This window comes from Tetrao urogallus (assembly GCF_951394365.1).
Source record: "Tetrao urogallus genome assembly, chromosome: 6".
Classification (NCBI taxonomy): domain Eukaryota; kingdom Metazoa; phylum Chordata; class Aves; order Galliformes; family Phasianidae; genus Tetrao; species Tetrao urogallus.
Window position 1 is genome coordinate 17176287 of NC_136819.1, and position 23775 is coordinate 17200061.

General features: G+C 59.9%; 3 protein-coding genes across 3 annotated transcripts; 2 read left to right on the forward strand and 1 right to left on the reverse strand.

The window, feature by feature from the left end:
• Positions 1–553: 553 nt before the first annotated feature.
• Positions 554–3444, reverse strand: P2RX3 (purinergic receptor P2X 3; the record flags this gene model as incomplete). The annotated part of the gene is made up of 10 exons (XM_079536688.1): positions 554–778; positions 998–1063; positions 1146–1239; positions 1315–1451; positions 1793–1934; positions 2004–2081; positions 2160–2389; positions 2460–2531; positions 2657–2792; positions 3305–3444. 10 exons carry the CDS (start codon positions 3442–3444, stop codon positions 554–556), a joined length of 1320 nt encoding a protein of 439 aa, XP_079392814.1.
• Positions 3445–4982: 1538 nt separating this feature from the next.
• On the forward strand, positions 4983–11935 carry SSRP1 (structure specific recognition protein 1; the record flags this gene model as incomplete). Its single annotated transcript, XM_079536747.1, has 16 exons — positions 4983–5036; positions 5779–5964; positions 6253–6358; positions 6984–7174; positions 7250–7480; positions 7564–7667; positions 7797–7925; positions 8276–8497; positions 8708–8780; positions 9265–9403; positions 9534–9579; positions 10127–10250; positions 10777–10947; positions 11233–11324; positions 11496–11679; positions 11867–11935. The coding sequence occupies 16 exons, from the start codon at positions 4983–4985 to the stop codon at positions 11933–11935; spliced, it is 2121 nt and encodes a 706-aa protein (XP_079392873.1).
• Positions 11936–14478: 2543 nt separating this feature from the next.
• TNKS1BP1 (tankyrase 1 binding protein 1) lies at positions 14479–23291 on the forward strand (the record flags this gene model as incomplete). The annotated part of the gene is made up of 10 exons (XM_079536763.1): positions 14479–14563; positions 14675–15320; positions 16092–16164; positions 17044–18312; positions 18773–20826; positions 21333–21666; positions 21893–22025; positions 22114–22253; positions 22442–22608; positions 23231–23291. 10 exons carry the CDS (start codon positions 14479–14481, stop codon positions 23289–23291), a joined length of 4962 nt encoding a protein of 1653 aa, XP_079392889.1.
• Between the last annotated feature and the right edge of the window lie 484 nt (positions 23292–23775).

Here is a 23775-nt window from a genome sequence, read left to right on the forward strand (position 1 = left end):
GCCTGAAGGTACTGCTCTTCTCTGCCACTCCTGTGCTGCCTCCATGGCTCCCAGCTCCCTGTGCCACCCTATGTCCCTCACGTCCCTGCATCCCCACCATCGCTCCTGACTCTCACCCCCAGCCCTTGACCCCTTTGTCACCCCTAGGCCCCTGGTGCCCATCCCCACTGCTACCCATTCCTGGTGTTCCCACAGCTACCCCCTGGTCCTCACCCACCCCCATGCCAATCTCAGCAGCTTGGGGCTGTGTCCCCCCACTGTCCCCATTCCTGCTCCTCACCTTGGGGCGGGGGGCTTTGCATGCTGTGGCCTTATAGAAGCACGGGAACACGTTACACTCACACCCCATACACCTCCCCTGTCCCGTCCAAGTGACAGTGTGGGTAAGGAGTAGGACTGGGGGGCTCTGGAGAGGAGAGATCATGGGGCCAAATGCAGACAGGGACTGCGCCATGGCACCCAGAGCTAGAGGCCCAGGGAGAAGGTGCCTGAGTCAGTGGACTGCTTCTCCCGGCTCTGGTCCCCCAGGGCTCCTGGCACACAGCCTGTGGGGCTAGCAGGGGCTGGGGGCACACTGGCTTCTGGCACCTGTGGGACAGGGGATGGACATGAGGTCACTCCCTGTTCCATAGCCGTGGAACCCAGGGTGCTTAGGGGCTCTGGGATTGTCCCTCCATAGGGTACCCAGCAGCCAACTGACCTCCTCAAACTTGCGGGCCTTGTAGTGCTCGGCGCCCTTCAGGAAGTTGAGCAGGATGATATCGCACAGCACCGTGCCCTAGGGGGCAACAGTAATGGGGAAGGGGCTGCGGGGTGCCTCCAACACCCCACAGACCTCCAGGAATTAGGCTGCCATCACCTTTTCCATCACCCTGCTTTGTGGCAGTGGGATTTCCCTCCATCCTCCTTCCCACCGCTTTTGGGCATCACCATGGCCCTCAGCCCTACGGCTGTGGGTTACCTGCTTGCCCCAGGGCTGAGGACTGCCTCAACTCACCACGCCGATGGAGGTGAAGGCAGCTACCGTGTTGATGAGGGTGGGCACAATGCCAAATTTCCCAGCCTGCGGGAAGGCAGAGGGCTGAGTCGGCACGGCCTCCACCTATGGCACCCATAGGTCCCTGGGATGCTGTGTCCATACGCACGTTGCCATACACCAACACGTCGAAGCGGATGCCGAAGGCCTTGGTGAGGGTGCGCAGCTCGGTGCCGTTGTGCCCACGATAGTACCGTGCGTGCCTGCGTGGGACACGGCCGCCTGGCACCCCATGCTCTGCAGCTGTCCCCACGGCAGGCAGCCACACGTGGCCCTACCTGAAGTTGTAGCCAGGGGAGCCGGGGCTGTGCTGGGTGACACTGTCCAAGCGAGTGAAGGAGTAGCGGGGCAGGCACAGCTCCCAGGCGCGGTCCAGGTCGCACACCCAGCCGATCTTGATGCCCAGCACCCCGCCCTGCCCAGCCGGCCGTGAGGGCAATGCGTCCTGTGCCACGTGGCCCCGTGTCCCTCCATCCATGTCCCACGTCCCCGTGTCCTTGTAATACTATTTTCCCATGTCCTACATCCCTGCATCCCCACGGCTCACATTGCCACATCCCCACATCGCAAGCCACCATACTATGTTCCCACACCCCATGTCCCCCATTCCCACATTCATGAACACCACATCCCAGGTGCCCTAAAACTCAAGTCACTACATCCCTTACCCTGTTGTCCTCACATCCCCTGTCCCCGTGTCCCGCATCCCCTTGTTCTCATGCCCTGCATCCCACATCCTTTGTGTCCCCAGCTCACAGTGGCAGCCAGCGAGGCGAAGTCCTGTCCGGCAAAGCGTGCCACGTCGCCCAGCCGCAGGATGGGGCACAGCGGCTGCTGCTCGGGATGGAAGCGGCAGCGCTGCAGCTCTCCCGCACTGACCTGGGGGGGCAGGTTGGCCCTGGGGGGGCACATGGCTGTGAGCCTCCAGCAGTGAGAACCCACCCTGCGTCCCCGCAGTGCCACTCACTTCTCGAAGCCAAACAGCGGGAAGCGGATGCTGTTCTTGATGAAGAGGGTGAAGTTTTCAGCCTCCAGCATCACAGGGCTGTGGGGAAAGAGGTGGTGGTCCTGAACGGGGCAGGGGGCACAGTGTTTTTCCCCCCTCCCGCTGCTGCACACTCACACATCGACGGTGTCCACCTCGGGTGGGCACCAGCCCCGGATCTCACAGGTGTGCAGGGTCACATTGTAGGGGACGCAGCGTCCCGTCAGCACCCCTGTGGCAGTAATGCGGGTGGGCTCAAACTCCATGGTTTTTGGGATCCCCATCCCCCTCCAAAACTCACCACTGCCTGTGGTGCGGCCCTTCCCCTGACAGTCACGGTTGGATGCACACCGGTATGCGGCTTCACTCTGCGGAGAGGGGGGGTCAGTGGGTCAGAGGACACCGGTGCCCCCCATGCCACCCCCTGTGTCCCCATACCTCCGGGCAGATGCCCTGCTCCTGATTCTCCGTCAGGATCTGCTTGGTGACCACCACGAACACCGAAGTGCCCTGCGGTGATGGGGACACTATGTCACCACCACACCCCCACTCCCAACCCCGTGCCACTTGGGGATTATCGGGTTTATTTGAGATGAGGCTAGGAGGGCTCGGAGGGGTTTCCCACTGTCTCCTGCCTGTGGGGGGGTGACGTAGTCAGCTGTGTCCAGGACGCGGTTGCCATACTTCCCGATGCCCTTCACTTTGGTCACCACCGAGGACTCGATGACAGTGTCCCGCACCTGGTAGGCCTTCTCATGCAGGAACACCCAGCTGGTGGGTGGAGGGGTCAGCTGTGGGGACAGCCGGCTGGCTCCCTGCCACCTGCAGCCAGTCCTCCTGCCACCAGTCCTCTGACAGCCACTTGTCACCCGTCTGTGTCACTCCCTGGGGTTTAGCATGCTCCTCAGCACCCATCCCTACCTCTCCTCTCCATCATCCATGCCAACAGCCACCCTCCCATCGCCTGCCCCTTGTGTCAGCCTGATGTCCCCATCACAGACATGCTGCCAGCCACTTGCTGTCACCTGTCTCTCTCTGCCTGTAGCTGTCATCACTTCTCACAGCCCGGTTCCCACCCCCACTCCAGCGGGCAGCTGCCATTCCCATGACACCCTCCTGACCCCACATCATGCACCCACCCAGTGTCCCCTCTTGGTGTCACCCTCCCGGTCCCCAGCTTGTCACCATAGCATCAGGGATGCTATGTAGACTGGGAGCATGTTCTGCCGAGGGGTGGGGAACACCAGCAGAGGAGCGGGGTCCCGTTGGGGGGGGTCTCTCACCCGATGAAGTAGGAGAGGATGAGGAGCTGCACGACCCGGTTGACGACGCCCACCACCCAGCTCTTCACCACCACCGACTTGGTGGTCTCGTAGGAGAAGAAATCGGCCAGGCAGCGGGGCTGGAGGCGCGGGGGGGGCATGGGCAGCCGGACGGGGGCACGAGCAGGGGCTCTGCAAGGATACGGGCAGGGATAGAGGCAGTGGGAAGGGATAGAGGCAGGGAGCAGGTCAGGGATACAGGCAGCGGGCAGGGATGCGGGCAGATAGAGGCAGGGATGCGGGGATGTGGGCAGGGATGCGGGCGGGGTGGTGCAGAGGCAGAGGGGTGGGCACAGGACGGAGGGAGGGGGAGGGGGTGCAGGGGGAGATGGAGGGAGGGGGCATGGCTGGAAGGAGGAGGGAGGGGAGGGAAGACGTGGATGGGGGGAGGGGTGCGAGAGGCGACCTCGAGGAGGGCCCCCGGGCGGCGATCCTGCATGGGGTAGCCCCTCTCTGGGGCGCCCTGGGGGATGCTTTGGGCCCTCGGCACTTGGGGTGCTTCCATTTTGGGAGCGGGCCGCGCTGGGGGCGCAGTATGTGTGACTCTCGATTTTAGGGGTGCCCCACACTCGGGGTGCTCCCATTCTGGGCGTCCTCTGTGCTTGCGGACCCCGTGTTTGCCACCTCACGGTGTTTGGAGGTGTCCCATACCGGTGTGCTCTTTTTGAGGGTTCCCCTTGACGAGGGGTGTCCCATTTTGGGATGCGCCCCACTTCGGAGTGCCTTTTTTGGGGCGTACCCCACGTCGGGGCGCCATGTGCTGGGCAGAGCCGCCCTAACCCCCCGCCGCGGTGACGTCATGGGGATCACCCAGCGTCGGCCAATGGGGAGCAGCCCCCCCACTTCCCGGCTGGAGGCCTCCCGCCTCTCTGTGGTGCCAGGTGAGAGAGACCGTCGCTTCGGGGAGCGGCCGCTCTAGCCTGCCCACTTTCCACTCCGCTGCCTCTATGCCGAGGAAAGCGCCGCTCGCCTTTAGCCTCAGTCCTCCACGGCGCTCCATCGCGAGGCTCGTGCCGACGCGGCCGGGTCCTCCCTCCCCCCGCGATGGCTCCCAGAGAGGCCGGGCGGCGGCGCTTCTCTATGGCGGAAGTGGGGGCGGGTTCCGGCGGCGGCGCGGGAGGCGGTTGGGGGGGGGGAGGCGGCTTCGCGCGAGGTTCGTGTTGCGCAGGCGGGAAAAGCGGTGGCGGTGCGGGGGGGGGGGGGGGCGGGAGCGAATTTGGGGGGCTGGAGGGGGGACAGAGAAAGGGGGGTTTTGGGGGGGTGATTTCGGGGGGGGTGATGTGGGGGTTGGGGGTAGCTGGTGGGAGCGTGGGGGTGACGGATGGGGGCGTGGGGCCTAGGGAGAGGGGTGGTGGAGACTGTGGGGGGCTGCCAGGGCCTCGTTGTACCCCTTCCCACCGGGACGTGGCAGCCCGGGAAGCGGCGACCCCGGGGAGCCCCGGGAGAGGCTTGATGGGGGGACGTGTTCTTGTGGGATCACGTTCCTCAGGGGGGGTTCACCTCCCCGTGCTCACTCTCGTTCCCCCTTCTCCCTATCCCCCAGCACCTCGCTGCTTGGTGGCAGCAGGGCATGCCGGCCTCGGTGGGGAGCTGAACTCCGGCCTCCTCCTGCCTGCCTGCGAGCCCAGCCCCCTTCGTCATGGCTGACACACTGGAGTTCAACGAGATCTACCAGGAGGTGAAGGGATCCATGGTGAGCAGCACCAGGGGCAGCTCAGTGCTGGGGGCAGCTATCTGGGGTGCTGCCCGATGCCAGAAGTGCTCACCCCCATCTCATGGGCTGGAGGCACGCGGTGCTGTGCGGCTCTGAGGCCTGGTCTCAGCTGTACGCCCAGGGGTGCTGCAGTATGCCCCCCCATCCCTGCAGCTCTTCCACTGCCTCATCCTGGCAGAGCATGTTTTGCTGAGCTCAACTGGAAATGGGAGCTGAGGCGCCTTGTTTCCAGAGCTGAAGCATTTTGGAGCATCAACAGGGGCTTTTAGTAGCAGCCTGTTGCGGAGCTAGCGAGGTTGTGGTTGGGAACGTGTCCAGGGGAAGGAATGCCAGCTGCAAGCGTTCACCCTTTTATGCAGTAGCTACTGCTGGGCAGCTGGGTGCTGTAAATCAGCCTGTTCCGGTGCTTGGGGGTGGGCAGTGTCATGCTGCAGTGATGTTGAGGATTTCTGGGTCACCCTGTGGCATTTGGGAGATTGTTCCTAAATGCCCAATGGAGCTCTGGTACCGGGGCTGCTGGCAACCTGGCTGCCCGAATCCCAGCGGAGGGTGATAAGGAGTGCATGGAGAACAGAAACTGTTGGGTGGTTGGGGAGTTCACTTCGTGTCCCCTGGGAGAGCTTAGCAGCTGTCTGTGCTGTGTGGAAGTTCCCCACCTTGGGCTGCTCCCCTCCATGTGCGTGGGGTGAGCTGCCTGTACCTCACACCTACCTCCCACCAGAATGATGGCCGGCTGCGGCTGAGCCGCCAGGGCGTCATCTTCAAGAACAGCAAGACGGGGAAGGTGGACAACATCCAGGCCTCAGAGTTGGCAGAGGGTGTGTGGCGGCGTGTGGCACTCGGTCACGGCCTCAAGCTTCTCACCAAGAACGGCCATGTCTACAAATATGATGGTTTCCGGGAATCGGTGAGTCCGTGCCATCTCTGACTGTTGCCTGAGCCATGTTGACCATCCTTTTTTCAGGTAGCTTGTGCTACAGTCTCTTTGCTTGTCCTGTATCAGGCCATGCTGCCTGCAGGATCTGCCAGATCTCACAAAGCTGATCTCCTTGCCTTTAACAGCAGCCGTTGTCTGTTTTTCTCATCATGTACTGCGGGCAAGGTCCCAGTTACGGGCTCTGGGCCGTGCTGATGTATACATGGCAGTCTCTGATGAGCATTCTCTGTTTCTCTGTTCCTTCCCACCTCATCGCAGGAGTTTGATAAGCTCTCAGATTTCTTCAAGGCACACTATCGTCTGGAGCTGGCCGAGAAGGACCTGTGTGTGAAGGGTTGGAACTGGGGCACGGTGAGGTTCGGAGGTGAGTTGCGGTAAGACAGGAACAGGCCAGTGGTGCTGCTGCTTGGGCAAGGGAATCTGTGCTGTGTGTAGGCCAAGGTGGTGGGGCTGGGTGGGAATCTGATGGCTGGGTCAGTGTCGTTATCCCACCAGCACCCAGCTGCTGACAGCTTTAGATGCTCCTCTGGGAAACTGCCCCGTTTTTAGTGCTGATACAACATGGATGTTGGTCATCCTAGGAAAGCAGGAGATACTTGCAGGCAGCACAGCATGTTCAGCGGGGTAGGCAGAAAATGTTCAACATAAAAGAGAAGTCTGCATGGGAGGTGTGAGCATCTAATAGAGCCTTCCAAATTCCTCAGGGAGCCAGAAGAGCTGGTGGATGTTCCTCCCTGGTCTGAGAGAGAAGGAAGAGCGGAATAAACAGCCTTTTTGTTTTTGATCAATATAATTCTCTGGAACTATAGCTGAGAGGAGAAAGCCTAGAGATTTGTGTGGAGAACATGGGAAGGGAGGGAGAGGGGAGGCATTTCTGGGTTTTGAGAGAAGAGCGATGATGCTGCTGGAGCGTGGATCTAGGATGGAACTCACTGTGGGTCTGCGCAGCAGGGTGGACCTCAGGTTTTTATCCCTTCCACCTGCTGTAGGGCAGCTTCTCTCCTTTGACATCGGGGAGCAGCCGGTGTTTGAGATCCCCCTCAGCAATGTCTCCCAGTGCACGACGGGCAAGAACGAAGTGACGCTGGAGTTCCACCAGAATGATGACGCTGAGGTCTCACTCATGGAGGTTCGCTTCTACGTGCCCCCTACCCAGGAGGATGGTGTTGACCCTGTGGAGGTGAGTGAGGCACAGTGAGGCACACTAGTTGGGTGCCCTCACCTAGTGCCTGACCACAACTCCCTCTCCTTGTAGGCCTTTGCTCAGAATGTCCTCTCCAAGGCGGATGTGATCCAGGCAACTGGTGATGCCATCTGCATCTTCCGGGAGCTGCAGTGTTTGACGCCTCGTGGGCGATACGACATCCGCATCTACCCCACCTTCCTGCACCTCCATGGCAAAACCTTTGACTACAAAATCCCCTATACTACCGTGCTGCGCCTCTTCCTGCTCCCACACAAGGACCAACGGCAAATGTTCTTTGTGGTGAGGAGGGGTGGAGTTGTCCTCCCTTTCTCAGGAAATTGTTTCGAAGGATTTTGGGTCCTCACCTCCTCTTCTGTTTTCAGATTAGCCTGGATCCACCGATAAAGCAGGGCCAGACCCGCTACCACTTCCTTATCCTGCTTTTCTCCAAGGATGAAGACATCTCACTGACCCTCAACATGAATGAGTGAGTTCTTCTCGCCAGCCAACTTCCTTGACTCCTTCCCTGGACCTGGGTGTTGCGGGGAGAACTAGTGCATGTATTGAATCTCTTTGGTCCTTGTTCTTGTCATTATCCTCTATTTCTGCCACGCAGGGAAGAGGTGGAGAAACGCTTCGAGGGGCGGCTCACTAAGAACATGTCAGGCTCCCTCTATGAGATGGTCAGCCGAGTTATGAAGGCACTGGTGAACCGCAAGATCACTGTGCCTGGCAACTTCCAGGGGTGAGGCATTGTTGTTGCTTCTGGCTGGGTGAGGAAGTGTGGGACCTTCCTACACTAAGGGTGCGCGTGGAGGTAGGGGGAGAGGTAAAGTGAGCCTTGTCATCCCTAGGACAGGAGATTCTTCTTGTTTTTATGGTCTCAGGCCAGCTGCTTGAGATCCCCTCTTGCCTTGGATAGCAGGACCAACATCTCTTTTTCTATAGTCAGGGTGAGGGGGTTTTGCAAGAATTTTACCCCATGCAAGCAGGAGCAGTTGGTGGACTTATCTAAGCTGCTATCTCACTGGGGATGTGCAGAGGGAGGGGTGTTTGCTCCCCACTGGTGTAACATAGCAGTGTTTGCCCTCACAGACACTCTGGAGCCCAGTGCATCACCTGCTCCTACAAGGCCAGCTCAGGACTTCTCTACCCACTGGAGCGTGGTTTCATCTATGTTCACAAGCCGCCGGTGCACATCCGCTTTGATGAGATCTCCTTTGTCAACTTTGCCCGTGGGACCACCACCACCCGCTCCTTCGACTTCGAGATCGAGACCAAGCAGGGCACACAGTACACCTTCAGCAGTATAGAGAGGTGGGCACAGAGTGAGCTCTTACTGTAACGTTGGGCTGTTCTCTGTCCTGCAGTGCAGCTCCATTGCCCCTGTGTCCTCTGTGTTGGTCACACACGGTGGATCTTTACTGATGTAACAAGGTGATCGTTCTGCTCGCTGTGTTGAGAATGCACAGTGGGTGCCAGCAAGCTGGATCCCACCTGTCCCTGACCACCCCATCTCTCCTGCAGGGAGGAGTACGGGAAGCTCTTTGATTTTGTCAATGCCAAGAAGCTGAACATCAAGAACCGAGGCCTCAAGGAGGTATCTGCTGCACAGGGCTGGTTCTCTGTGCCCTGCTGGAATTACTGGCCTGCAGGCTGGGGTGGGGAGATGACTGGGACCTTTTTTCTTCTCTCCAAAATTTTGCTGCTTTTTTTCCTTTTATTTTTTTTCACCTTTCTTTTCTTTCCTTACCGTTGTAGAGGAAAAAGGTCCGTGCGATACCCCTTCCTCTTTCTCTTCTTCCTCCTCCTGGTGCAGGTTTCCTCTGCATGGCTGTGTTGGTCTCTGACTAAACCTAGTAATTGCAGCATGATTTGCAAGAGGGGCCCCCACCTAACTCAAGTAACATCTTTGGGGAACCTTTCCTGCCCCTCTCTCTGCATCCCTGATGAGGAGACAGGGAGACAGATGGGACACTGTGTGTTTCCCAGGCTGGCCATGCATGCGTGTAGTTTCTAGAGAATGGACTGTATGCAGATGTGGGGAGCATGGAGAGCAGCTCTTACTCTGGTCCCTCCTGCAGGGTATGAAGCAGAGCTACGATGAATATGCTGACTCTGATGAGGACCAGCACGACGCCTACCTGGAGAGGATGAAGGAGGAGGGCAAGATCCGGGAGGAGAACGCCAATGATAGCAGCGATGGGTCTGGAGAGGAGACAGGTTCGTGCTGGGGCTGCATCTGAGCCCCCACTGCCTGAGGGGCTGCCTGGTACGCTCAGGCTACTTCCTCGGGTTGAATCCTGCTGCGTTCCTTGGTTGTCCATCTTCACCTCACACTCTGTCCTTGCAGATGAGTCATTCAACCCCGGGGAAGAGGATGATGATGTGGCTGAAGAGTGAGTAGGGGCTGGGACCGGACTCTTAACTATGGGCAGCTTTTGGAAGATGCCATGTGTGGGCACTGTGTGGGGTGGGATGGGGCTGTGAGAATGCTGAGGAGTGCATCTGATGCAGACAGTATCGTTGTGAATGGCCTTGTAAGTGGGTGCACTTCTGGTCTGTCTCTCGAGTTCTCTTGATGAGAACTGCAGTCTGAACAAGTGCTCAGGGGCGTCATGTGTGCTGATGGGAGTCAGGTTCAGCACAAGAGGAGGGGTGGATCTTGGTGCAGTTCAGCAGTGAGGCGTTGCAAATGCCTAAAGTTTACGGGAACTCAAAACGATCAGCCATGTTCGTGGAAGGAGAGTCCCCTGAGGGCTGTTAAGCGCGAACAGAGCGGTTTCAGCTCAGGAAGTCTCCGAACTGCAGGTTGCTGGAGGATGGGAGAGTTCAGGGGCAAGTCCTGCTATGTGCTTGTCACTGCCACAACTCCCCTCACCTCCTGCTTCATCTTGCTGGAGTAGAGATCTTGAGCTTTCCCTGAAACCAGGTCACTTCACACAGGTTTGACAGCAATGCCTCGGCCAGCTCCTCCAGTGGGGACGGTGACAGTGACCGAGGTGAGAAGAAGCCAGCCAAGAAGGCCAAGATAGTCAAAGACCGCAAGCCCCGCAAGAAGCAGGTGGAGGTGAGAAGTTGCTGCTGGTAGAGTTGTGGAGATCAGGGCTCACTGCCCTTGGAATGTGCATTGCTTTTCCCTTGTTTGGAGCAATACCACAGGAGATCCTGGTCACAGCACATCAGCTGAGCTGCTTCCCATTAGCCTTCTGCTGTGGTCTGATCCGATCCTACCACTTCACAGTGCTTTGCCCAGTTTGGGTTTGTCCAAGCCTGGCTCTTCTGCTTCCTGCAGGCTTTTCTTCATCCTGCAAATGAGTCTAGATTGAAACTCTTCCAAAGGATATAGTGGTGTCTGAGCCTGGCAGTACCTTCTGATTGTTGGAGGACTTGCCCCCCACAGGTCCTCCATGTCCTCTCCACCTACTCTATGGGTGCTTTCACTTTTTTATGTGTGTGAGCTGACAACCCATCTCCCTCATTAAGTAGCTGAATAATTACTTATGGGATGCAGGAGGCATCATCTTGGGGTAACCCTAAGTCTTCAGTGTGTGGGGTATTTCAAGTCTTGGTTCTTTCTGTTCCCTGCTTTCTAGAGCAAGAAAGGCAAAGACCCCAATGCTCCCAAGAGACCCATGTCGGCTTACATGCTTTGGCTGAATGCCAACCGAGAGAAGATCAAGTCAGACCATCCTGGTATCAGCATCACAGACCTGTCCAAGAAGGCTGGGGAGCTCTGGAAAGCCATGTCTAAGGAGAAGAAAGAGGTGGGTTGCTCTGCTAGTGAGGACTGCTAAGCCAGATTTAGGAAGGAAAGGTGGATGTCAGGAGGCCTGGGATGCTCTTGCTTGGATCTTGCTGCTCCATTAACAGATCAGGAAAGGAGGTTGGCAGTGGGGAGCTGTCACCTCTGAGCTGGTGAGCTGTTGTGTGAGCATGGTCTCCAGGTGGTCAGGGACATGGGTGGAGATGGTGTTGGACTCAGGTGATGCAGAGGCTCATGTTGGCGGATGGTGCGGGAACAAAGCGCCACTAACCTGCTTTTGCTGCAGGAATGGGATCGCAAGGCAGAAGATGCCAAGAGGGATTATGAGAAGGCCATGAAAGAGTACAGCGTGGGCAACAAGTCAGAGAGCTCCAAGATGTGAGTGTGCTACGTGGACAAGGGGACGTGGCACGGCTTCACTGGAATCTGTCTGTCCTTAGCTGTTGTGGTGGCTGGGCCTCTCCAGGGCTGGGGGGTTGTGAGATGGGACCAGTGCACTGTCAGCAAGGTAATGCTTCTGTCTCTTCCACCCTCCCAACACATGCATAGGGAGAGGTCTAAAAAGAAGAAGAAGAAGCAGGAGAAACAGATGAAAGGGAAAATGGAGAAGAAGGGTGCTGCCTCCAAGTCTTCGTCCTCCACCAAGTCCTCTGCCAAGAATATGAGTGAGAGCTTCAAGAGCAAGGAATTTGTCTCCAGCGATGAGAGCTCCTCTGCAGAGAGCAAGAAGGAGGTAGTAGGGCTGTTTGGTGGTGGGCTTCACTCATTTACCTCATCCTTACAGGCATGTGCTCCTCTTGATAGTATGCACATCCAGTCTTGCAGTGGAGGACTGAGTTTAGTCTTTGCTATAGGTACAGGAGTAGGTGGAGATGAGCTGCTCTGCCTCTACTGTCCTGACTTCCTGTTTCTTTCCACAGGACTCAGACGATGAGAGAGGCGCCAGCCCGGCCCAAAGCTCAGAGGATTCTGCGTCTGGCTCGGATTAGTGCTGTCCCCGCTGGCTCCAGGCTGGTTCCCAGATCAGCGTGAGGACCGGGTGGGCCGGCCCGCAGGAGGGGGCCTGGTCTTGGGCTCTGGCTGGCTCCGAACCTGCTTGGCCGCCCTTCCTTCTACCCCTGCTGCCAGGTGAGGGGAGGCACTGGAGTGGGGCAGGAGGGTGCCCAGACTCACTGCCTGAGCCCTTCCCCTCAATGCCTGGCTACAGAGCGAGGCCCCGTGGAGGGGAGGCCCAGGAGGAGCCTCAGTCCCACCTCTGCCCTGTTTCTCATCAATTTATTTTTTTTAAATACTCGGGTTTGTTTTGGTCTCTTTTTTTCTTTTTGTATTTTGGGTCCGTTCACATGGCAACTCGGATTGAATAAAAAACACCCGCGGCGGGAGTGAGTGTGGGTGCGGAGGCAGGGGGTGGACTGGGCTCCCCTTCCCCCGAGGCACACGGGGTGCTGGGATGCCTTCCTCCCAGCATTGCCTTTCTCCCGGCATCGCCTCGGCCTCCTTGAACCACAGCCAGGGGCTGAGCTCACTCGCAGCCCATCCATTAGCAGCCCGAGCCCCTCCTGCGGGCTCCCTAATCCTGTTACAGCTCCATCAGCCTCCTAATGGAGGCCCGGCGGTCGATCCTGATGCCGTGCGGATGTTCTCTGCTCCCTGGAGTGTTGCACCGTGGCTGGGGGTGTCAGGTGGGGGGGGGGGGCAGGCGGCCCCAATCCCCATTCCATCAGCGTTCCCGCTTGACCCCGGCACGGCGGCCTGGCTGCGAGTCAATCGCCGCAGGGGAAGGGGAGAGGGGCGAGGGGCGAGGCCTGGCTGCTCGCTCCAGAGCGTAGGGCCACACGTAGGTCAGCGCGGGTTTGTGGGGCCGCCGCACCCCGGGGGCGCCACAGGCCGGGGGTCCCCTCTAGCAACCTCACAGTGGCGCACGTGGGGCCCGAGCGGCCCGCAGCTCGATGGTAGGTGGAGGTGCCACGCGGCGCCGCTCTAGTTCGCCGCTCTCGCTGGTCGGCGGAGGCGGTGGCTCGGCCACGTGGGGTGGGCGCGGCCCGTGGGGGGCGCGGTCGGTGGGGAGGGGGGCGAGGCCAGCGCTCATGAATATGCAGCGGCAGCGGCGGCGGGTGAGCGCGGGTAGGGCGCGGGGTCACGGCGGGAGCGCTCCACGGGGTACGGTACCGGAGCCGGGGGGGAGGGGCGACGGGCGCGTGGGTGGGGTTATCCGAGCACGCGGGTAGCGGTGGGGCTCGGGGTCCTTGAGGCCGCCGAGGCCGTCCTGCTCGCCGGGGCCGAAGCTTGGGCTGCGGAGTGCACAACGGCCGCCTCGGCCTCCCTGCGGCCCCTCGTCGTAAATCGAGCGGGGGGCTCCGTTGCCATGGCAGCGCGCCTAGGCCCGCCCGGCCACTCGAGCGGGGGCTGCGTTACCGTGGCAACGCGCGCAGGCCCCGGAGGATGGAAGGGGGGAGGGGGCACCCCTCTCTCCCTTCCCCCTTCCAGCCCCGTTCCACTCCCCTCTCCCCCCCCAACCCCCCCGCTTCCCTTCGCCTCGTCACCGAGCGGGGCCTCGTCAGCATCCCGGGGCTGCCAAGGGGTTGGGAAACAGCCTCGGCGGGGGGAGGAGGGGCGGGGGTGGGGGGGGATGGCTTCCAGATGTGCCCCCTCCGGTGCTGTTTGGCCGGGGCGGGGAGTCCAGAGGGAGAGGGGGCCGAATGGGGGGGGTGGGGGGGAAACGAAAGGGGGACCCCGCGCCGCGAGTGGGAAGGGAGGGAGCGGGGAGGAGGCGAGGGGAAGGCAGGGCAGGGCCGCGAGGAGGAGGAGGAGGCACGAGCGAGTTTTTCCTGTCCCCGCAGCGCCAGTGAGTCACGGGAGCCGTGCGGCCACGCCAAACCGGGCCTGGGGATCGCGGCCCGCGCCCCTCCAGCCCCCCGTCCCGGCCATGAGGCGGCTGCGGGGCAGGTGAGGGGGAAGATGACCCTGTAGGGCCCGACGGGGCTGGGGATTGGGGCGTGGGAGCGGGCTGCTGCTGGCAGACTGGGACGGTGAGGGCTGACGTGGTGTGTTGAGGACTTCCGTGAGGCAACGGGCAGCTGGTGGTGGGGGCCGGCTCAGGTGTTGGACGCGGGGTCGGTGAGGGTCTGGCACGGCCTTTTGGGAGGCTCGCTGCATGCGGAAGCCAGCCCGGGTAAATGGGGCTGGGATACACGTGTCTACTGAGGTGTGCAAGGGACCTGCACGGTGTGTGCTGTGGCCGGGCGCTGCCGGCGGGCTGGGGCAGTGTACAAAGGGTGGTGCGGCCACACGGAGGCTTGGCGGTGAGATAGTGGGTTGGCACGGTGTGTAACGCTGGTATGAGCGAGTGGGAAGCCAGCACCACGATGCAGCACGCTGCATGTACGGCAGAGACTGAGGGTGTGAGGGTGAATGGGGCGGTGGGTCCCAGAGGACAGGGTGGACTAATGTTTTTCAGTGACAGTTCTCCCCTCTCTCTTCCGCAGGGGCTGACTGCACGCTGAGTCTGCTGAGCGTTAGCTCCAGCTTCACCATGGCCTCCCAGCCCCAGTCCCTGCACCCTCCGTTGCCCTGTGCCTCTGGGGGGGCCGGACTGGTGGCTGGAAGCCCTGAGAAAGGTGAGAACTCCCCAGACCTGTTCACGTGTGTTTTTACCCCAGAGTGAGACGTCTCCAGGGGCTGTTGCGTTTCTCCAACTCTCCATGTTTCTCCTCATCTCTCTCCCACAGGCAGTCCTCGCCCCAAGCCTCCTGTCCGGCCCAAGCCCCGTGTGCTGCCCAAGCCGGCCGTGCCTGCCAAACCCTGCCTGCCTCACCCTCCACCAGCACCGCGACACTCTCGTCCCGAGCTGCCCTCAGCAGAGAAGATAAACCGCCTGGCAGGACCCCAGCCATACAGTGGGGGCGGCTCTGGGGTGGCCCTCAGACGCCCCTCTTTCACCATCAAGTCACCTGAGACCCCTAACGGGAAGGGGCTCCCATGCCCACCAGTTTTGAGTCCTGAAGACTCGTGTTCAGCTGCCAGTGATGAGGTGCCCCTGGCCCCATCGACACCGTCCCGCAAAGGTCCGGCTCCCTTTAAGGTGACGCCAGTGCCTGTGGCAACCAAGATGGAGCGATTTCCAGGCACCACCGTGGAGGAGATTCTGGCCAAAATGGACAGCAAGGAGGGTCCGGGAAGCCCTGACCGGGCCCGCCTCTCTCCCTTTTGCCCCGATTCTTCCTCTCGCTTTGGCTCCAAGACCTTCACTGCCTTCCGGAGACGCCCTAGTGGGGAGGCAGATGGAGACTCCCCTGGTGAAGCCCGCCAACTGCTCCAGCAGGCTGAGGGAGAGCTGGGGACAGGGGGTGACAGATACCCGATGGTAGAGACGAGGTGAGGAGCAGAAGATCGATCCCAAGGATGGGGACTCATGTGGAAGGCATTAGTGGGCAGTTCTAGGGATGGAAATTAATGGAGCTGGAGGGGACCTGAGGTCTGGTCACCAGCACAAGGCTGCTGTTCCTCCTAACCAACAGTGCCTTGAGCTGCCTTCGTGGGAAGGCTTGGTCACCCGCGACAGCTCTGGTGGTTTATTAAAACCACAAGAATGGGCTGGCCCAGCTGAGGAACTGCCTCCATGCTTGCAGCCGTCTGGGGCTGGAACCTTGCCAGGCAGCACTCCACTGCCCAAGCACGGAATAACAGGGGGTTACTGCCCCTGGGAAATGTTCCCCCCTTTTCCCCACTCTCTCTATTTTATTTTTACTAGTCTGCTCCAGAGCAGAGAGGCCTCAGATCTGTGGGACTCCCGGCTGCAGGATGGGCTGGTTGAAAGCCAGCACTTGGCTGTGCTCCCTAAAGCTGGGCACCTCTGGGAGCGGGGCAGGGGCTATTTTAAACCAGAGTGTGAGAAACTTGCACTCCAAAGGATGAAAAACTTTCCAGAAAAGGGGTTGTAGCTGATTTGCCTTTGCAATCCTAACCTACCTGATAATTCAGGGCCTGTTTCGAATGCCCCTTACAGAGAGTTAAGGGCTGATTGTGGTCCTCGTCCAAATCCTTCTGCGGCCAGAGCCGGATGGTCTGGGGTTGGGAGGTGCGTGCTTGTGGGAGGAAGAACGGGGCGCACACCATGTTTACCCCCTGCCTGTTTTTCTCTGGCAGCAGCTCCTCCCCAGCCGGCCCGAGCTGTGCCGGGGACCCCTGTGGACTCCGGAGGCCACCATCTCCCCCTGACGTGAGTTCTCGCCGCACCCTCCTGCGTCGCGGCCGCTCCACTCCTGGGCTCTCTCCTTCGGGGCTCTCCTGTCTCCTCCGGGGCTCCCTCTCTGCGGGGTGCGTGTCTCTCCTCTCTCCTTCGGGTGCCAACTGCTCTGGGGAAGGCGGGTGACTCCACTGCAACCCCATCTCCCTCACTGGGTGCCCAGGTGCTGGGCTGGGCTCTTGGAACAAGAAGCTGAGTTTCAGTTCTGGTGCCGAGGTGGGGACAGGGAGAAGCCGTGAGTCACCAGCTGAGATTTGGTGACGGGCAGGTATGTGGTAGGCGGGCCCATTCCACTTCCCTGCCATGCCCCCTCCCCATGCTCTGGAGTGATGACAGAGACACTAAAGGTGGCAGGACTGCTGTGGAGAATTAACCCTTAACAGCTCTAGTTAGGGTTCGGCCCACCCTTGTCAGGGTGATGCTGGTATGTCTTGAGGGTGCCCAGGCCCATGCGGAGAAGATTATTAGGGTGGTGGTATTTTTATTTCTTCTTGCTTCAGTTCTTCCTCTCCATATCTGTCTCTGCACGTTGATGGTTGGCGGGCACCAACAGGGCTGCTGAGGTAGAGGAGCAGGGCTCTGGGCACTGCTTGGCCTTGCCCCGAAGGGCATGCAGCTGGAATGGGAACTTCTGGGAGCTGCCGAGGCTGCGTCACACAGGAAGCAGCTCTGGTGCTGGCAGGATGTGCGGGCACCTCTTGTCCACAGGGCTTAGGGGAGATGGGGCTAGGGACTATGATTGTCACCGTACGTTGGAGCTGTGCTGGCAGAGAGGGGCTGAGAACTGTGGCTGGGTGATGCCTGGGAGGTTCCCCTTGAGTGACATGACTCTCCTCCCTGTTCTTTTTCCAGCTCTCCTCTCTCCAGCTTGGACCTCCCGGCTCCCCAAGATCCCCTGCTTGCCCACCTCCAGGAGCTCCTTTCCAGCCTGCTGAGCCTTCTGCCTCAGCCCCTGGTTCCCCTGATGCCCCCCCAGAGCTGCTGGCCCCTGGATCCCCGACCATGGCCCCTGAATCCCCTGAATCTCCAGCTCAGCCTCCGACTGAGGAGCTCTTGGCCACCTCCATCCAGGCTCCAGGTGCTCCCTCATCTGTGGTTGAGCCTTGGCTTGGTGCCTCCCGCTCCCCAGGCTCCCCACACACCCCCAGCGAGGGATCCCCCACTCCTGCCAGCCCCTCCACATTGGGCACACCCCAGCTACCCCCTAGAGCCACCTGCCCCCCTGGCTCTCCCGAGTCTGCCACCGAGCCTGAGCCCTCACCTCCCCCGAGCCCACCCCCTGAGCTCCCTGCTAGAGCTTCTCGCCCTCCAGGCTCCCCTGGGGGTCCCGATGACTCCCCTGTGTCCTCTCGGACTCCTGAAGGTCCTGATTTCAGCCTTTCTCCCTCAAGCAGAGACTCAGGGCTGCGACGCTCATCAGAGGGGGTGCTGCGGCCCCCTCCCAGTGAAGGGCAGGGCATGGGGTTGCTGGGGGGTTCACTGGGTGCCCTGCCCCAGCCTGGAGACCTGCCAGCAGAGCACTTGCTGAGCGGCGAGTCCAGTTGGAGCCTTTCCCAGTCCTTTGAGTGGACGTTCCCCACACGGGGGGTGAGGGGGCTGCCATCCCCACCCAGGTCCCCCATCCAGGAGGCAGCTGACTCGGGGCTGTCTGAAGAGGATGAGTCAGACAGGGAGGGTGCAGCCACTGGATCCCATGGGGACAGCGGGAACACAGATGGGCCTGGCCCTGCAATGACCGTCGGCTGGGGAGCAGAGGGGGCTCCATGCCCGGGGGGTCCTGTGGCTCAACAAGAGGCTGAGAGCTCGGAAGAGGAGGAGGGAGAAGAGGCAGATCTGAACAGCACCGAGCTCCACATAGTGGAGCCTAGCTTGGACCCAGCTGAGCCTGAGCCCCCTGTCAAGGCTGCCCCATCAGATCCAGCCCCCACCGAAGCTGACGCCTCCTGGGAGCCAGCGGGCGACTCTCCTGCAAGCCTGCAGGGCCTCGGTGGGCCGGGCCAGGATGAAGGCTCCTCAAAGGGCCCTGATGCCCACACCGACCCACGCTGGCTGACCGAGCTGCTGGCATCACCTAGGGCCCGCACATCAGGACGTGACCCTCTGAAGGCCGAGGAGCAGGAGGTGAGGGAGCGCGAGGCTCCGTGGCACCAAGGGTTAACGGCACGTTGCGTGCAGCGGTGCGGTTGCGCGCCTTTCGGTGCAGCAGAGCTGTCTGACGAGTTGGGTGGAGGCTGAGCAGGAGCGTGCGGTGCCTACGGGGAGAACTGGGGTGGGGCGGGGAGCTGTGTGCGCACTGGAGAACCATGGCTGGTGAGTCGGGGACCACGGCCATCCTCCGGAGGCTGCTGGCCAACCTGGAGCTGCGGGATGAGCTGGAGAGGGCTCAAAGTGCTGCGGGGTCAGAAGGACCCTGGGCAGGCACAGTGGCTGTGAGTACAGGCAGCTCACGAGGCTGGGGGGTGAGCAGTGGGACCTGACTTCCCTTTGGAGAGGATTATCCTTGGATATTCCCCAATCCTTTTCAGACTATCCTCTGCAGTGTTTCTCTAACCCTTTCTCCTCTTTGACTCTCTTTCTCCAGGGCTTGCTTGGCTGGTCACGGAAGGACCTGTGCAGTGAATTTGGCATTGGGAGATCTCAGCAGGCCGGTGCTTTTGACTGGAGCCATAAGGCTGTGGCCAGACAGGGGGACTGGCCTGGTGAGATGGAGCAGGATCAAAAGTTTAGGACCAACTCAAGCAGGAACAACAGCTGCAGTATCAGTGATATGAACCAGCAGGATAGAGCCTTTGCTGCTGCTGAAAGGGACTGGAGCAGCAATTACAAAGGGACAGAGCTGATGGGGGATACGAGGCTTGGCAGCAGTGACTGGCCCAAATCTCATGGTCCGGGGGAAAGCTGCCTGCAGGATCAAGACTTCAGCAAACCCACATGGGGCACTGGGTATGGCTTGGACAGCGCAGGCAACAGAGAGGAGGTCAGCTCCGGGAAGGCTGAATGGAGCAGTCCCTACAGCGTGGGACATGGCCAGCAGCAGGACAAGGAGCTGAGCTCCAGGCAGCCCGGCTGGGCTGGCAAATACGGCTCTGGGGACCTGGAGACTCACAGTGGGGATTCTGCACCTGTGTGGTCTAGTGAATATGGCACTGGTGATGCTGGCATCAAGGACAGGGAGGTCACCTCGGACTGGACCAGTAAATACAGTAGCAGGGATGCTGAGACCAAGGACAAGGATTTTACTCTAGGCTGGGCTGGCAGATCCAGCACAGGGGAAGCTGAGACCCCGGACAAAGAGTTTTGCTCCAGCAGGTCGGCTTGGGATGGCAAATACAGTACCAGAGACATGGAGAGCCAAGACAGGGAGTTCAGCCCCAGCAGACCAGCCTGGTCTGGTGAATACAGCACCCACGACATGGAGAGCCAAGACAGAGAATTCAGCCCCAGCAGATTGGCTGAGGCCAGCGAATACAGCAGCAGGGACATGGAGATCCAGGACAGGGAGTTTAGCCCCAGCAGGCCAGCCTGTGCTGAAGAGCACAGCACCAGTGATGTGGAGAGCCAGGACAGAGAGTTCACCAGCAGCAGACCCACCTGGCACAGTGAGTACACCAGCAGGGACATGGAGAGCCAGGACAGAGAGTTCAGCCCCAGCAGACCAGCCTGCACCAATGAATACAGCACCAGCGACACGGAGATCCAAGACAGGGAGTTCAATCCCAGCAGACCCACCTGGCACAGTGAGTACAGCAGCAGGGACATGGAGAGCCAGGATAGGGAGTTCAGCCCCAACAGACCAGCTGAAGCCAGTGAGAACAGCGCCAGGGATGTGGAGACCAAAGACAGGGAGCTCAAATCCAAAAAACCGGCCTGGGATGATGAATACATCACCAAGAACATGGAGAGCCAGGACAGGGAGTTTGGCCCCAGCAGGTCTGTCTGGGCCAGTGATTACGACTCCATGAACACCACCAGAAAGGGAGAATTTAGTTCTAGCAGGCTGAGCTGGGCTGGTGAATGCAGCATTGGCCAAAACGAACTGGCTAACGCTTTTGGCGTCAGAAAAGAAGACTTGCCTGGCTTGTGTGCCCCCAGTTGCCCAGGCCAGGAATCCAGCTGGGGGAGCACTGACCAGCAGGAGAGCGGCACCAGGGACTGGGCTGAAGAGCTGCGCCTTGGAGGAGCTGAACACCAAAATCAGTTTGGTATCATTGGGACAGAGCGAGGGTCCGATCTCTCCAGCACTGCAGCGTCAGCAGACAGCCCGATGTCCTGGGCAAACAAAATGAGGTCTGAGGTCCCACAGGAGCCCCGGCAGCCCCTGGCAGACTGGCACAGCGATCTCTCCTTCAGCACCTCAGGTTTTTCTGATAAAGTTGATGAGGGTGAACCAGGCCAAATGGCCTGGGATGAGGGCCTGGCACCTGTGAGCAGTTCTGCCCAGCCCCAGCAAGCCAAGGTGGAGGAACCAGGCTGGAGCCAGGACCTGGAGGAAGCTGGCTGGAGCGAGAAGCTGCGTGAGGCTGAGGCCAGGCACCAAGAGTGGGCCAGTGCCTTTGGGGCCCGCTGTGCTGCCAGGAGCCAGGACTTCAGTGCTGGGGAGCCGAGCCTGGGAGGTGATGGCGGTTCAGCAGATGGGTAAGGAGGGTACGGCTGGTGGGGATGGAGTCTGGGAGGTGCTGTTGTTCCCTTGGCCTCCTGAGAAATTGGCAGAATGAGCCCCATGCCTTTATCTTACTGAGATCTGGGGAACCCCACGCTCTAATTTCAGCCATGCTTGAGCTGGGGATTTCCAAAACGATAAATTCCCACAAGCTCCCAGAATGCAAGGATGCCAGGAGGAAAAAGGCAAAACTCCTGCTGGCCTGAAGAAGGCCCCAGCCTGGTTAACATGTTGTGGGTGATTCCCTGCCAGTCTTAAGGGGAATTTCCCAGAATTGCCACCCCCTTGGTGTGGATCTCACTTGGCCTTTCGCAGTGGAGAGGGAGAGTCCCAGACACCTGAGTTCTGTCTCTGACTCACCCACATTCACAGGAACAGTGTTTGGCCTTCCCTGTGCCTTAGTTTCCCCTGAGGGCTGTCAGAGGGAAATTAGGAGAGATTTGGGGCTGGACAAACTTTGTCCTCTTGTCTTCCCCACCAGAAGCCCTGAAAACATCCATCTCTCAGACTCCAGCCCACCACTGAGTGATGATGTTGTGGCCGAGCCTGCAGCTGCTCAGTCCCCCTGGGGTGAATCAGCTGACCCACTGCTGAGAACAGACCCCATGGAGCAGCAGGACCTGCCTGAGCTGGCTGCTGCCCCTCTGCCACCAGAGGCTGCTGGTGAGACCCCAGAAACGGAGACCGAAGAGATCCCTTCAGACCACCCAGATGGGAAGAGAACAGTGAGCTGGGAGGAAAAGAGGCTCTCTGCGAGTGTCTCGCAGCCCGAGGGACTTCTGGACCTCTCTGGTCAGGATTTCACCTTTCTCGAGGTGAGTGGGGAGGATGGAGCTTCTGACTTCCTCCTTCTGTACTGAGGGAGCCCAATGGTCGGGGGAATGCAGACAGAGGCTGCAGATGCAAGGCCACCCTGTACTACAGGAAGGTAGCCACCATGAGAGATCCATAGAAAACAGTGGAATGAATGAGTGGGTGGATGGATTGGGGACCCTGAAACTCCCCTTTGCTGGGCACTGAGCTGTCCCCTGGGCTTTGCAGGACACAGAGGTTCTGGACAGTACCATGTACCGCAGCAAGGCCAACCTGGGCCGCAAACGAAGGCACCGGGCACCTGTTCTCCGCCCCGGGGCCACTTCAGAGGGGGACAGCTGGATCTTCCAGGATTCCACAGGTGAGAGCCTGCAGGACAGTGACAACAGGATAGTGGGGTGGGGTGGTGTGCTCTTAGAGATGTCTCATAGTGATGCTGTCCCCCACAGAGCCTCGTCCAGCCCGCGCAGCAGCATCCTCCGATGAGGAGGCAGCAGAAGAACCCAAGAGCCGGCGGGTGCGAGCGTCCCCGTCGGGCAAGGGTGTCAAGGTGCCACTCTTCCCTGGCCTTACCACGTCTGCCCTCAAGGTAGGGCCTACTGGAACCCCAGGCAAGCAGATGGAAGGGACGTGATTTCTAAAGGGTGGGGAGGAACAGGCAGGTTGAAGGACAGTCCAAGGCAGGCAGCATGGAGAGGGAGGGAGAGGATGCAGTGGAAGGATTTGAGGATGGTGGGGGGTGAGAGCACTGTGTGCCCATCTGACTTCACCTCCCAGGCCAAGCTGAGGGGCCGAAACCGCTCTGCTGAGGAAGGGGCATCGCCAGTGGACAGCAAGGCAACCCCCACAAAGGATCCCCATGTGCAGCGCTCCAAGTCCTGCAAGATCCCTGGCCTGAGTGGGAAACCCCTGGCGCTGCCCCCTAAGCCTGAGAAGTCTTCAGGGTGAGTGCTGGGCTCAAGGAACAGTTGTGATGATGCTGGGTGGATATGCCGGGTTGGGGGTTGGTGTAGGACTACGGACATGCTGGGGACACTGGGGTGCTTGTGGGTTGTGAAGGAGTGGGCAGAATTGAAGTCTCAGAGGCACTGTGAACAGCGATGCAATGTTGGTGGGATGGTTGGAAGTACTGGGGGCTGTGCTCAAGTTCTGCAGCTGCTGGCTCTGAGGAACCATGTGCTCCAGGCTGGTATTTCTGGTGCTGGCAGTTAGCCGGAGGCTGGGCTGGACCTTGAGACTGGAGCTGGGAGCTGGAAGTGAGGCTTACTGGGACCGGCATTCCCAAGCCCTGTTGCCTGGGAGAGCCGGGCTGCTCCACCCTAAACAGTGCTTGGGCCGAAGCCCTTAAAGCCACAGCTAACTCAGCTGCAGCTCAGTTCCCTTCGCACTCTCCTTGCCTTTCTTGGGCTGCATGGTCCCTCTGGGGAATGCAGCCCTCTCCAGGAGGATCATCTTGGCTTGATCTGGATCTGAGCCCCCAGAGCATTGGGAGAAGCCCTTGGGGCAATGGGTGTATTTCTGGGGGCTTTGGCACTGTGGTGTCAGCGCCTGTTTGGATCTGTGCAGGTCAGACGCCTCCCCACCCCACTGGCTGCAAGCGCTGAAGCTGAAAAAGAAGAAATCGTGAGCTGATCTCATGGGGTGAGTGCCAGCAGTTATGCTGCAGCTGGGATGAGGGCTCAAGGGGATGTTCCTCCAGCTCTGGATCACCCCTAGAGCTGACACTTCCTCCCTGGCCCTCACCATACCTTCTCCTTCCCCATGTCTCTTTCAGGCTCGCTCTCCTGTCCACACGTTCTAGGAGGCTGATGGCTGGCATCCCCAGGATCAGGCTCCCTCTTCCCTCTAGCAGGACACACACACACATCTATGCACTTTGTATGATGCTCGCAGGGTTCCCACCCCACTCTTGTCCCTCCCCACTCCCATTTCCCCAGAGTTCCTCTTCCTCAGCGTCCCCCCTCTTCCTCATGTCCCCTGGGGGCTGGAGGTGGTCACAAAGGCCCCTCCCTTCCCTGACCTCCCCCTGCTCTCCTATCACCCTCCAGACAAAGAGCAGCAGGTCATTATTTTGGTGCCACTTGACAGGACAATAAAACTTTGTTGGTTGG